General features: G+C 46.1%; 1 protein-coding gene across 1 annotated transcript in view; it reads right to left on the reverse strand.

The window, feature by feature from the left end:
- Window positions 1–17,484, reverse strand: part of LOC102785754 (spectrin beta chain, non-erythrocytic 1) — a 101,520-nt gene that overhangs the window by 64,900 nt on the left and 19,136 nt on the right. Inside the window, exon 2 of the mRNA XM_087849944.1 lies at window positions 2,169–2,455. Coding sequence (XP_087706070.1) covers window positions 2,169–2,316 — 148 coding nt within the window. The 5' untranslated portion in view covers window positions 2,317–2,455. The remainder of the gene's footprint in view (window positions 1–2,168; window positions 2,456–17,484) is intronic.

Raw genomic sequence — 17,484 nt, forward strand, 5'->3', positions numbered from 1 at the left:
TAACCCTGCAAACGTCACTGCTGTTTAGTTTTCTGTCTTCATTTATGTTGGAAGTGGTAGCAGAGCTGTACGTTTGAATTAGTTTCAAAAATCTCTCAGTCAGAACATGGTATGTCATGTTTAGGTGGAAGCTAGCGAGCTAACTTCCTGCTAACTTCTAACTCCGTTAAATTTAATAAATTCTGTTTTCATGGATGCCTGGATGTTAAACTTAATTGTTACACCTGGTAAAGCAGCAACGCTGATGATTTAATTAAAGATGAAATAATTTAGACCGTTTTTAACTCTGTGTTCGTTTGACTTTGGGACCTGAAGCCGACAGAGTTTTGGACCCAGATTACTCCGCGAAGCTCCTCACTACGGCATATTGATGAATCATGATTCACAAGCCCAACTGACTCACTGACATCCCTGTTGCTGTTAGCAGCAATGTATCTAGCTTATAATTAAAATTGTGGAGAAAAACACAACATCCAGTATCGTAACAAAAACATTTCTGCTCTGAACTGGAAGAAAAAACCCTGAGTAGAAGCTCACATCAAGAAAATAGCTCCTCGGTTCACAGTAGCATCGCTCTGCTAACATGCTAACAGCACATTTGAGCTACTCACCCCCTCCCTCCTGGCTCACAGCTTCTTCTTCTTCTTGGTTGGCAACTAATGTTAAGGCACATTAGCGCCCCCTGGCTCACAGCTCAGTGGACATTTAGATGAGAAAATATATATTTAACACATTTAAGGAAAATACTAATAAAAAATAAAATAAAATAAATGTTTATTAAGCAATTTTGATAGGAAATTGCTTAGAAATATTTTTGCTCTTTTTTGCTCTATAAAATAGTTGTTTTCTTTTAGAATCACTCATCTTAGCAGTAGGATTTACATGAAAAGAGAAACAAATTAAGTTTGAGTGAAAATGTACATTTTTTGCACTCTCTGGTTAACTGACTCAGTGAATCAAATGACTCAAAAAATCCAATTCACTTTGGTGAGTGACTCATTAAAACTCGATTCAGTAAAAAGAATCAAATTTACCATCACTCCTACATCAGCCGTAATGCTCTGACAATCCATCAAGCAGTGCAGCTTACCAAAGTTGTACTAAAACATTTTAACAGATTTCTGCAGCCAAAATCGGTTTGAGGTCAGTAAGCACAACCAGAATTCATACATAAGACACTCGATTTTTAAGAAAATTAAAGGATTTTAAGTCCTTATAGTGTGGAAAATACAGAAGAAAAGAATATATCACGATATATATCGTTACCGCACATGCTTCAAATTATATTGTGATATGAATTTTAGGCCATATCGCCCCGCCCTATCACAGAGAACGTCTTTTTGGTCATTTCGGGCTCAGTTTGGAAACTTTTGTGGTTCAGACGTCATGAACTCACATTTGGCTGATTTAAGGTGGAGCTGTGGCTGAACTCTGGCGACCAGCGTCGACACAAGTCAACAGGCGCAAAAGTGGCCCAAAGAAAACTGAAATATGGTTGAATTTAAACCATTACTGAAGCTTCACCGACTTTATGCTAATAATTACACCGAACTATGTCTTCAGTCACTGAAAACAACATGAAGTCATCTGCCTGCGAGCTGGAGTCACGGTGGGGGGGTGGGGGGGCATTTGGTTATTGTGTGTCCGTGACATTTGGCTCCAGCTCCGCCCGGATGCTTCGCTCGCCTCGTGAAGCGGCAGGCTGGCGTTCACTGAGCGACAAACCAGGAACCTAAAACTGTAAACTGCTCCACATCAGACGGCACGAGCCAGAAAAGTAGAAACAGCAGTAAAACCCAATCTGGAGGTTCCACTTCCAGCCTCCATCATTATGGTGGAGACCTGAGCCTGCACATGTGAGATACAGGAAAGGTTTGTGCAGACGTCTGCCTCACTGCAACATGAAAGCTGCATTTTAACCACTCAGCTGCTGTTCAGGGGGCTGCCTTACAGCGCCCTCTGCTGCACCTCCAGCTGAACTGCAGCCGCTTCACTAACAGGAGGGGAGCGCTCGCTGAGGACTCAGGTGTTTCTGTGCAGCGACTCCGAGCTTCAGATCCAGACTGATCCGCCGCTCTGAAGCATCCCAGGTTTGATCTCTAAGGGTTTTATAAAAGTGGCAGGTGTGACATCATCATCAGCTGTCAGGGATGTGAACGGCGTCCTACCTGCCAGGGCTTTGATTCGCGAGCGCTCGAAGAGGCGTGCCGAGCTGTTCTCGTTGTCCCAGTCGTCGGCGTCCCAGCGGTTGTTGACGCCATCGTTGTACTGCTGCTGGATCTCCATGTGGTCGTACTCCGCCGCTACCGACGTCATCTTGACCTCCCCGTGGCTCCACCTCCGCCTCCCCCGCTGGCTTCGAGTCCGTTCACCTGCTGACTGCTGCTGATCACGCCGTTCGCTCGCACACGCTCAGACCGGCTCTGGCTGGCAGGCCGAGATCACTTTAGGAAACCTGCGGGAGGGAAAACGGAGAGAACGAGGTGAGAAACAGCTGACGGCTGATTGGACAAATATTTATGATTATCACAAACGAGGTCAGACGAGGCCACGCCTCTTCCCCTCGCCCCGATGACCACAGAAGATCAAAACTGCAGAAGGCGGCGGATAAACGAACAGGACGGGGTGTGCAGCACACGCCGTTGTGCGCTCATAGGTCAAAATGCGCTCAGTGTTTGTGGGCGTGCACGCTCGGGACAAAACGTAGACGCTACAGAAGAGTCAGGCAGGACGTGAGGCGTGCACTTATCGATCAGAGCGCGGCGTCTGCAGAGGAAACCAACGCCGGCGTTTTGTGTTCGTGCATTGGTGAGAAACACTGAGCTGTGATTAAAGCAGCACAGACACTGAGGGAGGCGGTCACATGACTGTGCCTTCTGCTCCATGATTGGCTGAAGACCACCCAGCCTCCCTTTGAACAGAACAGTTTCTAGAAGAAGGGCGCCTCCTCCTGGTCACAACACGTTACTACAACATCTGAGAAGCAAACACACACAGTGAACGCATCAGAACCGTGAGGCGTTCAGGGACCAGCTCCAACAGTCTCACTAACACTAATCTTTAGTTTAAAGGTTGTGAACGATTTCATGCATGAGCAGATCGCTCCCGTCAGTGAAGTCTACAGACAGGAAGTCTGTGCTTCAATGCAACATGTGATCTACCTGTGTAGGTAAACACAGGAGCAACTCAGCGCAGGAGATCCTGCAGTCATCAGCATGACTCAGAGATGGCGTTTAACTGACCACGACCTCAGCGGTTCACCCACAGCAGGGAAACCTCAGACCTGAGCCGTCAGTCACATCTGTCTCCAGAGGTGCGCCATGTGACCAGCTGCTGGACACCGAGAGCTTCAGCACGTAATAAATGAATGAATGAGTTACAGCTGAGCCACCGTCTGAACAGTGAGCATGTCAGAGGTCAGAGGTCAGCTCAGGTTTCATAGCACGAACAGAAATCTGGTGGAAACAAACAGACGTGTGACTCACTGCTTTTAATGTGAGCGAAACAGGAAAGTTTGAGATGCAAACTGTGATTTTTAAGTTTATTACTTTCACTTTAATTAATTATTGACAAAAATATATTAAAATTGAAATAAACTTATAAGTAACATCTTAAATAAAAAATTTGACAGACGTCAGCTGTCTGCTCTCTGATTGGCTGCTCTCCCCTCCGTCCTCTTCACACTGCGGTCAATTCAAACATCTCTACTCTGCATCACACTACAGGTTCCCTCTGGCTCCGCCCACTGAAGACCAACTCAACCAATGAAATTATTCTGAGTCTGTTTTCCCTGCAGAGTGTGTGTGTGTGTGTGTGTGTGTGTGTGTGTGTGTGTGTGTGTGTGTGTGTGTGTGTGTGTGTGTGGCCACCCACTTACAGCTCAACAACCAGTCAGGCTGGAGCTGCTTGTGTTGCTACGCTAAAAATACGCCACAACTGGGACTCTGTGTGTGTGTGTGCATGAGTGAAGCTAACAATGTGCACTCAGACAGAAGCAATAACACACACACACACACACACACACACACGGAGTCATGACAACAGTTTTTAGTAAGTGTGTCACTGCAGGGCAGCAGACTGAGCGACGCTGCAGGATGAAACTGAAGCTGCTGGTTTCATAATCTGTAACAATCATCATCACTGCGATCATTAATCCGCAGACACTCGAATGCATCACACGTTGGGGGTTAGGCTTCGAGGACGCGGCTGGATTGTTGGCGCAGGAAGCGCCCATCCTGGCGGCCGCAGCGATGGACGCGCTGCACGTGAAATGTGTTTGTTTGCTGTGCAGTTGGATGAGTTTAAAAAGTCTCCGGCCGGGCAGGTGACCACACACCTGACGGAGAGCGAGGTTTGGCTGCACGCAGGTGATGGTGACTACGTTCCTGCTGCAGCGGAAGGTCAAAGTTCAGGGGCTGAGGAAGGCAAAGCTGCGAGTGAGGATGCCGGGAATCGGACCAGCGCGGGAAACTGAAGGTCTGCTGCAGGTCAGCATGTGAAAGCTGCCAGCAGCAGAAAGAACGAGCCGAACCTTCTCAGGAGGATATTTATATCCCGGAGAGAGGACGACCCCGGCTGGGAACAGGAAGTACAGAAATAGAGACGACGGGGCGGAAAAATTCAGACTTTTTACACTTTTAAGAATTTTGCGTTGCAGCTTTTCCTCATTAAATCTGACGTGAGGATGTTAAAAAGTGAGGTCAGCCCTGCTGGAGCCTACATTTCCCATCATGCACCTTCACATGAATCCAGCACGTGTGCCTCATTTCTGAGCATCTTTTCTCTCCATCTCTCGCCCACGTCCTCCTCCCACCTCTCTCACTCTCCCAGCATCCTTCACTACAATTACCTCCTGTTGAAGCTCGCCGCGGCTTTCTTTCTGATGAAAGCCGTCAAGTGCAGCCCCGCCTCCGCCCACACCTCTGCCACACTGTGACTGTAGGGCTTTGGTTTTAACCTGCAGACATCTGTAACCCTACACAGGATGTGATTGTGCTTTCAGCTCAGGAGACGTCGGCCACACGTGTGAACGAGGAAGATTAAAAATGTAAAAATTAATTACTTACTTACTTACTTAAAATTAATTAATTACTCAAAGAATCGAATTAAAATCAGCTGAAACTGTAAAACTGAGAGGACGACAAACCGCCACCCGTGTGTTTACCTCATACACCACCCGGGTGTCCTGTGACAGGTGGATGAGCACTGATCTGAGGTCAGAGCGTGCACGGCTCGACTCGGAGTCGAGAAATAAACTCCTCCCTCCTCTTCACACGTTTGTTCCTGAAGCAGCAACAAGCAAACATCCTCCTCTCCACCTGCTCCACCCGAGAAGCTGCTGCTGCAGCAACAACAACAAAATGTGATGAAAGCTGAGAAACCTCCAGTAATGAAAACACATCTAACACGTCCAAGTCCTTCGCTTTGCTTTCACGCCGTTTAACCACACTGAGAATCACTCACCGACTCACTGATGTTGAGCGCAGTAAGACGCCGTCACGTCTCGTACACGGGTGCGTCTCAGCTTTCCTGAGGCGGGTCAAAGGGAACATCAACGCTGCAGCGTTTCCTTTCAAAATAAAGGCACGACCTGCTGCTCTGAGCGGACGACTGAATGTTATTTACGACGCTCTATTCTGCACTGAAAGATGGGCGAAAACACACGTTGCCAGGGTTACGCTGCCCCAGCATGCAGCGCGTGGGAGCCCACTCGTCACGGCGGCGACAGCGGCACAAAGACTCTTGGCCGGAGTTTCGGGAGGAGGAACGACCACGCTGCCAGCGGAGCTAAATCACAGACGGCGGCGACAGGATCAAAGAACCCGCCCCGTCTGTGGGAACGAATCAAAGTTCAGGGTTAGGAGGGGAAGTGGACCGGAGGCCCGCGGAGTCAGCAGCTTCGTCAGATCTGCTGTGGACACGAGAGAGAAACCACAGGTCATGTGGTTCGATCAGCTGGTTGATTGTTGATGAATCAAACGCTTCGTCGGCGTGTCGTCAGCGCACGCCTGCTGTTACCTGATGACGCTGAAATCAGATGGAAAAACAGACGACTCTCGTTTCGTTGTATTTTTAGCTCTATTCAAACATCAACAGTTCACCATGGCAACGCAAACCGGCAGAATCTCACTCTGCATTCAGACTCCTACGCAGGACGAGCTGCCGCCACGGTGCTCGCCCCGACCGTGAACAGACGCACACCGACCGACGGCGGGGACCAGACTGGAGCCACACGGAGAGCAAAGAGTTTTCCAGTCGTGTCGGATCGCCACGGACTTCCTGCACGACCGCGGCGCCAGAGCCAAAGCTGAGCCGAGCAAGGTCACAAAGAAAACACACAGCAACAGGTGTGTGTGTGTGTGTGTGAGATTATCTGGGACATGCATGAGGAGGTGATCCATCACTCTCCTCTCTGCAGTCTTATGTAGGCCACACTGAGCCATGTGGGGCAGCAGCTCTCCGACCCGACACCACCGAGGTCCGAGCAGAGCAGCGGCAGGAAGTCAGAGACACCGATTGGACGGAAGCTCGCGCTTGGAATCAGGGACGGCGCCATTTTGGCTCCAGGTTTGAATGATTGTTCAGGTTCTGTTTCACTTGCTATTTTATAAAAAGGTGCAAAGAAAACACGACGAGCTCAACAGCACCGTGTGAACATCCACAGCTCAGAGCAGTGCTGGAGAAGCTGTGAGATGTTCGTCTTACAGACGTCCAGCTGACTGCAGGTGTTCACATCAGACACATAACCTCTCTCTGATTGGACGGTCTTCGCTTTGGCTAGTGTTGGTCAAGTTACTTGAAAAAGTAATCAGTAACTAATTACTGATTACTTCCCCAAAAAAGTAATCCCATTACTTTGCTGATTACTTATTTTCAAAAGTAATTAATTACTTAGTTACTTTTTAAAAACACGATTTACAACCTGAATAGGTGATAAAGTGATAGATCTTTCAGCCCAATTCTACTTTTTCTACATAATCATCATACAAAATGTAATCAAATGGAAAAGTCTCTTTTTAAAACTTGTTTTATTAGTTTTAATCTTTTAACTTTATGCATCAAGCAAACATTTAATTATCTGCAACATTCTCTGACTGGAAGAAGTTAGTTTAACATTTAAACCTATTTTCTGCACATTCCAGCACATAAAATAAAATATTTTGTGTGTTTACACTCAGTCTTTCAAATAGATGCAAGTAAAACACAGCAGAAAATAAATAAAGTCAAAGACTAGCGGTCCTGTTGCTCTATTTTCACCTGTAAAGCAGGAGTGGGGTAGGTGGAGGTTTACCCTGGTGCAGGTGTGCCGCGGTCAGTGGAAGAATCCGCGAGTTTCTCTGTGAGTTTCCCATTACGTCGTAGCTACTCGGTGCTTGTTTGGAAGTTTAGGGGTTTTTTCGCTGTAAAAAGAAGTTTTCTTCCCACGCACAACGGACACTAATGTTTTTGTCACTTTTTATGGAATCAAACTCAAAGTAAGGTCAGTACTTCCACGCTTTAAACGCTGCACGCTCATACTCTCTCTGCACTCGATATATGATCCATTGTTGATCTGCACACAGCTGTTGTCACGAACGTCGCACTCGCTTACGTCACTGTCATGAGACATTCTCGCAAAAAATCACGGTTTTAGTAACGCAGTAACGCAGCGTTCCTACGGGAAAGTAACGGTAATCTAATTACTGTTTTTGCAATAGTAATCCCTTACTTTACTCGTTACTTGAAAAAAGTAATCGGATTACAGTAACTGTACAAGTAACTGCGGCCCATCTCTGGCTTTGGCTAATATAAAATTAGTTGTTGCATCTGAACATGAACTTCATGTTTTCTCACAGATCGAAGACGTTTGTTTTCTCGTAAACCTCTGCTCGATCGGAGGCGTCGCCCCCTGCTGCTCAGTACAAAGAATGCACGTGTCAGGTAAAACCAAAAACACTAAATAAATCCTCAGACTAACTCGAGCCTGACTGATCAGTGGAGCTTCGATTAATGAGGAAACCATCCTGAATCTATTTAGCGACTCTGAGCCGGAGCCAGTAATTCGATTTTTGTTAGATTTGAGATAAAATGTCCTCGTAACGATTGAATCATCGCAAAGAGACGCACACACAGATCAGGGCGGATGGATACATCACGCTGTCAGAGATGATCCGAGGACTGGTAAGTTTAGACGTCAGTGTCGGGTTTAACTAAACCAGCGTCTGCTTTGAGCTCAGGCGTCCCTGAGCTGCTTTCATGTCTCCTGCAGGAAGGAGTTGGTGAAGGTCTCAGGACGGCTCTGACAGTCATGCTTGTGATGTACACTGTAATCCGGTTATCTCATCCTGAGCAGACAAAGATCCTGAAGTCACACATAATTGGCGTGCACGAGAAATCACGCTGCACTAAAGGTCAGCAAAACCAGTCAGAGGAAGCCAGTGTGCTCCGTCTACTGAGGACAAGAAACGCTTCAATGTGCAGAAGACTGAACGTTTCGATCTGGAACAAGGAGCAAGGAGAAACAAACACGGCATCGAGCGCCGCGTCCTTGCTCTTCCTGTTTAATTGTGACGTCCAATCAGAATGCTCACGTGGAAGTGTCGCCTCAGAGAAAGCGGAGTCTAAGCTGGTCGTGCCTGAGGGAGCTGATTGGAGGACCCGCAGCACAAATATGACAGGACACTGAGTATCTCCGCTAATTAGGTTATCTGAGCCGTTAATAGAGTTACAGGTTGCCATGGTTACGACGACTAATCAATGGGCCGCAGACAGCCCTGCTCACAGTGATGGATTCAAATGCAGGGAAGAAAATTCAGATTTGATCTGCTCTGTAAATGAGCTCGAGCTCAAACACCGGCCCGTCTACGCCGCCGCTCCTCGGATTAAACAAGGACGACTTTACACATTTTACACATTTAACACACACACACACACACACACACACACACACACACACACACACACACACCCCAATCCTCCAATCACAGGTCCAGAATCAGCAGTTTCCGAAGCTCAAACGTTTTGTCTGCAGCTTTGATCTAAAATCAGTCTGACGTCCAGACTTTTGGTGCAACGACAGAAAAACAGCGAGCTTCAACCGCGGGACGCGTCAGGACGAGCGGACCGTCACGAACACGAGGAGTGTACAGACCGGCTCCTCCCACAACGAGCCGATCCATCCAGGCTAACGCATGCGGACGACAGAGCGTGTGGATGCAGCAACGCAGGAAGGACTTCAAGATCCAACTGCAATTTATTGTTTCTGTCTAATTCAAATTTTAGTCATTTATTAACGTTTTACCTGCTACAGGACCTTCATCAGTCACGTTTCTCAAAGTGAACGACAGCATCAGCATCCTACTTTATTTCAAACATCAGCAGGAAAAAAGACGCCGCAGCTCCAGGTGTGCAGAGTGACGCCGGTGTGGAAGCTGAGTTATTAATAACGGCCACCAGGGGGCGATACTTGAGGCTGCAACAAGCACTCTGGTCGTGTAGCAGCGACCCTCTGACCTGATGCATGGACTCACACGTGACCCACGCAACTTTTTGTAAACGTTTGTTATTCAGAGCGTCAGAAAGGAGGCTCAACCAGAAGATCCTGACAACAACAACAACAACGTCAATAAGAGAGAGGACGACTAAACTCCAGCCTGAATCCTGCAGCCAGGACAGTCTTTTACAGTCTCTCACCCCAACCAATCACAGCAGATGGCCCCGGCCCTCCCTGAGCCTGGTTCTGCTGGAGGTTTCTTCCTGTTAAAAGGGAGTTTTTCCTTCCCACTGTCGCCAAAGTGCTGCTCATAGGGGGTCATATGATTGTTGGGTTTTTCTCTGTATCTATGAAGCGCCTTGAGGCGACTTTTGTTGTGATTTGGCGCTATATAAATAAAATTGAATTGAATTTAATTGAATTTTACGTTCAGTCTATTCCAGGATTATTTTTGTGTAGGATTTAAATTTTCTGCACTGTAGCAACGTCGTGGCATCAAATATCTGCGGTTTGCTTAAGCAGTGAACTTGCTAGTTTAAGACAAATACATGATAACGGAGGATTATTTTGACCTGAGAGTCCTGCAGAGGACAAACAGCAACGCCAAGCCTGGAAACACACAGCTGGCTCATCACACACACACACACACACACACACACACACACACACACACACACACACACACACACACACACACACACACACACACACACACACACACACACACACACACACACAGACAAATCAATCGGCAGGGATCAATAATGACTCAGACATGAAGGTCTGCCCCAGAACCACGTCGCCAGGGTTACATAAATTAAAGCACCTCTTTCAAAATAAAAGCTTTTCTGACTAAACGTTAATGCAGCAGTTTCGCCTGCGACGGCGCCGTCGGTGAGTTCAAGCTACAAGGAGTGGAAGTAATATTTTCATGTTAAAGATGCAGATCTTTTAGCAGAGGTTTAATGTTTGTCACACTCACTGAGCAGCTCTTTAAATCACTAATGAATGCAATAAACATCCTAAAGACTCAAATACTGCAGAACTACAGACTTCCTGGGCCCTGCAGAGCTTTCCCAGGAATCCTCACACCGTCAGCATAGACGTCCTTCAGGTGGACTGAAGGTAGGTGGCAAAACAGTGAACACTGTGCATTTAGTGAACTTTAAAAATTGACCTTTAAACTGAGGTTTGTGTGTTTTTAGACTGTGACGCTCTTAGAAAAGCTGGCAGACAAGCAGAAGCCCCCAAACTGATCAGCCTGGAGTTTTGAGGCAGGGGCGGAGCTCCAAGGTGGGGGCGGAGCTCCATCCATCAGGACTGAAGCTGATCTCCAGCATAAGCTATGAAACAGAAAACTGGTGAACACTAAAAACCTGACTGACTTCAGCAAAACCACAGAAACACATTTAAGAAAAGAAAACCTGAAGCAGGAAACACTGAATCTGCACAGCTGACGAAGCCTTGAGCTATGACGGGGCTTCACTCTCAGACTGAAACTGGATGAGCCAAAACCATTCAGTCAGCTTCCGGGGCCCCTTTGCTCTGTCATGTGAGCGCACACACACACACACACACACACACACACACACACACACACACACACACACACAAAGGGAATAAAGGGCTGAAAGCACAGGAATGTGTCAGCAGTCAGAGGAGATGAGATCACGAGAGAGAGCTGTGTGGGAGAATGAGAGAGGGCGAGTGAGCACACGAGTGAATGGGACAGAGAGAGAGAGAGTAGGAAGGAAAAACAGACCCCCTTTTCCACCCGTTTAAAGATCCTGCATCTGGATCTCTTATCAGGAAAAGTCACGAGAGCCGATGGACGCGTTCCTGAGATGACGATCAAACTGAAGCAGCTGTGAACACAATTACCCACAATGCACGTCCACATACTGATCATGTGTTAATAGCAGGTGGGTCGATATAAGAGCAGTGACTCCACAGCACCAATATTCAGCTTCTTTTGATGGTCGACATCATTTTCCATCTGGTCACATGTCACAAGTAAGGGCCAATCAGCAGCGGCCGCGGGGAGAGACATTTGAAATGTGTCTTTTGTGTCTTCTTCGTTGGTGTTCAGTCCTCCGTGATATGTTGTGAATTCATTACTTGAGAAGCAGCAGAGGTTATTATCGTAGCGTTTCATATTTTGGTCTCAGTAACTTAAATGAGCGTTTTTTGTGTTTGAGCGGCGCCGGCGTCCTTCCAGCTGACGTTTGTGTTCCTCTTTGTGTTTCTGTCACTTTGATTTTCTCTGGACGCGCTTCAGTCGTCTCTGCCCGTTTGTTCTCCGTGAGAACCAATCGTCTGCAGCTTCACACCGACCTCGGCTAAACACAGCTAAAAAGCAGTCCAATCAGAAAGAGGTGAAAAACCACACGCAGCCAACCTAGCCGAGCTCCCCTCGCCACCCAGCCAGACGACGCGGCCGCTCGCCATCAATAAGTCATGCGGTCACATTTGCTCACTCGAGCGAGTTGTTTTGTTCAGAGCAGAGATTCAAGTGAGACAGAGAGAGCAGAGAGAGCAGGAATTTCAGAAAACAAGTCAAACGACAGAGTAGAGACACACCGATAGAACTTCATTAAAATAATAAAAAACTGACTTATTAGTGAGCTCCAGAATCAGACTGGAACTGTGACCAAGGCAAAGATGAGCGTCACCGTAGACCTGTGTGCTCTTAATCTAACAAAATGTTTTAACGTTCATTAGTAAAAATTCCAAAAATAACATTTAACAGTCGAACCACCAGGGGGAGCCATTCTGACACCGTCCTGCAACAAAGAAGTTTCCTGGAGGTCAGACGTTAATTTTTCCTTTGATTAAAATTAAGATTTGACTAAACAGATATTTAAGTGTGTAAACAGTGTTGCTAGGCAACTCAGCATGCTGCCATCGTGGGGTCCAAATGACATCCACATTGCATCTGGGTATAAATGATCATTATTTGTATTTCCCCTTTTATTCTCACCCCAAAAATTAATCAAATGATTAAAAAAATATTTTAGGAAAAGTCAGAAGTTTAATTGAACAGAATTATGTGATTTATAAAAAGGGTCAAAATGAGCCTCTTCAAACACACAGACTGTAGGTAAAAGATGGAGGGAGCCATGCTGACGTCAACCCCTTGTTAGCTACGCCCACTTCCAGTGACATCATCAAAGACAGAAAAAAAAATGTTCAGGAGTCTGAAGGTTTTTTGGTATTATTCCAGGATTCTTACACTGATGAACATTTTCCTCTCAGGAGTCGCCCCCTGCTGGATATTAAAGACAATGCAGGTGTAAGAAGCTCCAAAGATTTCCAGCCAATAAGGTTGTTTTCACATCTTTGTCTTTAACGCCAACACTATGGAAGAGTAAAAACACGAGAGTGCGTTGTGGATTTTAAACAGGATGCTCTGCAGGAGAGGAGACGTGAATCCCGGGGCAGATGTAGGAACATCTGGAAAGTTTAAAGATTTCACAGGATCTAAGGATCTAGGATTCCCACGCTAATCAGAAGACAAAGAGATAAGAAGCACGTCTGAGGGACATCTTGGATTCATGGTTTCTGCTTTTAATCTCGGCTGCACAGGTCAACATGTTTATAGTGTTTGTGTACTTTTTACACTTAAAGGGAAATGAGGGGTCATTTCTATATACTCAGGTTATTTTGCAGATGTTTTACTGAAACCAACAAAAGGTGCTCGCCGTCTTAAAGCCTTCAAAGGTCTCACATTGGTTTCCTTACATGAAACAAGCTGACAGGCTTCAGCTCATCCACTAAACTGGTTAAAGGTCCGTTAATTGGCCTGTGTTTATTCCATTAGACTCATAATTGATGAGTCAGCGTAGAGAACATCAGTTAATGGATTCAGTCATTATATCACTTTACAGCTTAGCACGAGGACGTCCATGCACGTTCACAAATGACTAGAACTGTACTGTTCTTCATCGAGGAAGAGGAGGAGGCGGCGTTCTCACTGCACGTGTGCAGGTTTGTAAAATGAATCGAGTTCTTTATTGCTGATGACGTGAGAGCAGAGCTGCCTTCAGTACATTTCAAATCTATATTTGATAACTTCACAACGGATTAATCATCTGTCCATGCGCACACACACACACACACACACACACACACACAGCACTCAGGATGCTCATTGATAATTAATAGCTGCTCTGGCAGCTGCATAGTTAAGAGCACATCGTGTGTGTTCATGAGTAACTAAGTGCCTCCTGAGCTGCTGGATCAGATATTGATTGTGTGCATGTAGCAGTAAATGGTGGACTTAAATAATAGGAGTGTGTGTGTGTGTGTGTGTGTGTGTGTGTGTGTGTGTGTGTTCCATCAATAACACGCTGCATCCTCTGCTCACCCAGGAAGTGTAGATGGTAGCATTTCGATCACGCACTGACAGGCGGCCATGTTTTTAAATCAATCACTGGGGATAATTCCCCCATTTCTATGCACCAGTTCCTCGACCGACCAGCGGAGGCAGCAGTGAGTCAGTCCCCATAGACTCGCATGTTAAAACTTGACAGCAGAAACAAACATGTTTACAGGCTGATACACAAACTGTTCTGAGGTCTGACACCTGTACGGGGGGAGGGAGCGGGGGGACACTCACCTGTTTAAACTATATTAAGGCTTAAAGTTTGCATTTTTAGGGGCGTGGCCTCTGTGTGATGCATTCGTACAGGAGCACATAAAACTCTGACTTTGAGGCTTCAAACCATGTGATGCCACAGAAGTCCTCACTGCCAACACACACACACACACACACACAGCTGATAAGAATCCAGTGATGACTTCCACTGGTGTCTCACAACACTGCAGCCTTTTTGATGGAGTTCAGGCTCAGAGAGAAACAATCCTCAGTCAGTGACGGGTGGGGGTGGGGGTGGGGGGGGGATAAAAAGGATAAAAGGACAAGAGAAAGAAGCAAATGTTGCGTAACAGATGTCGTTTTCCACCAGCAGCTTTCACGTGATCGCTCCCTGCGAGCCTTCATTTAAGGAGGCCGTGCAGATTTTAGCTTCACACAGGAAGCACGTGTGAGCGAGAGGCCGTGCAGGCGCACAGCAGCGCTGCAAATCTGCAGCTTCTCACGTGTTTGTTTGTTTCCACCATTTTTATCTTAGTAAGTTCAGGAGATCCACGTGGAGCAACTGCCAACCAGACGACGGCGTTGTCACCTCACACCATGCACGGTCACTGCACATCTTTAAGATTATATTTTTCTTAATCAGGTAAAATGATAACGATGTAGTGATGTCATGCCCAGGCACATCTGATAGCGAGAGCAGCGCCAGCCTCTGAGCATTTTTAAAGGTGTGGAAGTCGTCAGGCTCCAAAAACAAAACAACAAAACAAAAAACACAATAAAATATAGAGATTTAATATTTCTGTTCAAGTATTAGCTTCACTGTCCGAGCGCCACTAAACACGGAAACAATCTGAAGAGCCTCAAACTGAAATGTCTAAAGGCTGATCCGAGTTCAGCGTCCCGCCACAGGCCTCCCGGCTGTCAGAGCGTGAGCGTTTCCGGCTGACGGCCAGAGCACTGAAAGGCTTTTACATAAACACGTCTGCCTGCGCTCGGCGCCCACACAGAGGAGGACGCCGTTACTGAAAGAGTGCGAACCCGGAGACGAGGCGAGGAGGCGAGGGAGTGAGCGAGCCCGTCGATGTGAAACACATGGCGCTGTTTTTATTCATGTTTCTGACGGTTTACAGATTTGTTCAGGCTGCTGCTCAGCCGAGGGCCGAACAGTCAGCACAGGAGGTCACGAGCTCATCGGGAAACTGACAGCGAACCATAAGAATGAGTCACAGTCATGTGACACGTTTGGAGCCACAGAACCAAGCACAGCTTATCTTTACTTTTACCTGCTGTTGGGAACATTTCAAGTCACTATGCATCAATGCAACCGTTACAGCCCAAATTATAATGTTATGTATGCATTAAGTTCAGGAACCAGAGAGACTGCAAAAAGTGCAATAAACTACAAAAAAAAAAAAAAAAGCAAAATCGTTTGAGTTTTTTGTTTGTTTTTTAAAAAAAAAAAAACAACATTTCTACTTACAGAAATTTCAGAAAAACTTCAAAAAAATTTAAGCTAAATGCAAAAACATTGTACAAAATAGTTTCCAGCCACAAGAAATTTGGAGTGTCTTTATACGTTTCATTTTTGAGATACACTAATTTTTATAAACTTCAGGAAAAATTAAAAAAAATGTTATTGTGCAAAATCCCCCCACAAAAAATAAATAAATAAATGTAAATAAACGATTTCTAACATTGAAATTTTAGCTCTAAGCCTCCCAAGTTTCCCGTGACGTCACTTCTGGTTGTGGCAGCTAACGGTGGACACGTGATCGTCCATTTTTGTTGTTGCACTCGCTTTTTACGTGATTTTCACACAGAGCCAAATATGGATGGAAACCACGACCTGGGACAAGCTGAATGCACGTGATGTACAACGCCTCGAGTTTCATACGAAAACAATTATTGCGCTAGCTTATGTGGTCGCACTTCTACCAGGACTTAAAAATAGTGACACAAATCGGAGCCTTAAAAGGGTCAAACACAGCTTTTTATATTTTTCTGAATATTAATAACCACGTATGTTTTCTCTGTTTTCCACTTTGTTGTCTCACTATAAAAAATAAGGTTTGTCTGTTTTTTTTCTCATACATTAACTTTTCACAATCATATATTTACAATTTTTTAAGTTTGAATTTTAAAATTCAATCTCTAATCATTATTGTTACTTGTTTCACTTTCAGTGGCAACAACGTGCTGTTGTATATTTCTAAATAAAACTTGAGAAATCTACATTTTCCTAAAAAACAAACAAACAAACAAACATGGGGGCGGGTTCCTTAAAGCCCTTTGAAGCTCGGGGGTTTTGAGGTCATTTGTGTGAACATTAACTTTGTGCTGTTTCACGTCATGTGAGGAAGAATCCCGAGTATGTGCTTTTACTCTAAATACACCGACAGGATGCTGATTACAGAGGCAGCAGCTAACGACGCCCTCAGCTCGTCCACACAGAGCCGAGCTTCGCCTCAAACCTCGTCCTGTCCTCTTTCATTTCCCGAATCATCAGAGATTTATTCTCCCAAATCCTGGATCAAACCAGGACGTGACAGGAAAAAATAAACTCGTCCGTACACAACAGAAAGTTTCACTTAAACGTGGCCCCTCCTCCTCCTCTCCACCCCTTCCCAGTCCAAACTCTCCCACTGCCTTCCTGCCATTATGCAACTGAAGCCTGCAGCCAAAAACAGCCTCCCGGCCCGCACTCCTCCTCCTGTTCAAACAAACAGCCAGCCTCCTCCCTCTGCTCCGGCAGACGGGTGGAGGACGCAGATGAACGAGACAGAGACCCCGTCGTCGCTGTCGGCGTCCCGCTGGGCGTTATGTGTGCAGGAAATGCATATGAACAAACTTTCAAGGTTTTACACGGAGATCTTAATCTGGAAACACACACACACACACACACACACACACACACACACACACACACACACACACACACACACACACAGATTTCTAAGAAGAAATGTGGCAATGACAGCTAAGGTCGTGCAGGGTTCAGCGTGTTCGGTTGTGAGGACGTGAGGTGTTGGATCTCCTCCTGTGAGCCTCGTCCGATTTATTTACTGAGCTGGAACTTCAAACGTGGTCATTTGTCAGAGTGTGGCTCTGTGATTGTTGTTACACTAACGACTGAAGTGGAAAAGATTTATCTGAAACCATCGTGACACCGATGCACAAACCTGCTGCCGTCCTACAGAGCAGCTCATCCGGTTAATCCGCCAGCTGCTTCACTTTAAACTTTAAGTTTATAGAAACCCCAACTTAAGACCTAAAGAAAGTTCTGAATATCATTACCACGATGTAACACAGCGCCATGCTGATGAACTCAGGCTGCTACGATCCCGATCAGCATTATGGTCGTGGTACAAATGGAGCTGGGATCGAGCCTCGCGAGTAAACCCCCGCACGCTGACAG

Source organism: Neolamprologus brichardi, chromosome 13 (genome assembly GCF_056152115.1).
Source record: "Neolamprologus brichardi isolate AB-2024 chromosome 13, ASM5615211v1, whole genome shotgun sequence".
Classification (NCBI taxonomy): domain Eukaryota; kingdom Metazoa; phylum Chordata; class Actinopteri; order Cichliformes; family Cichlidae; genus Neolamprologus; species Neolamprologus brichardi.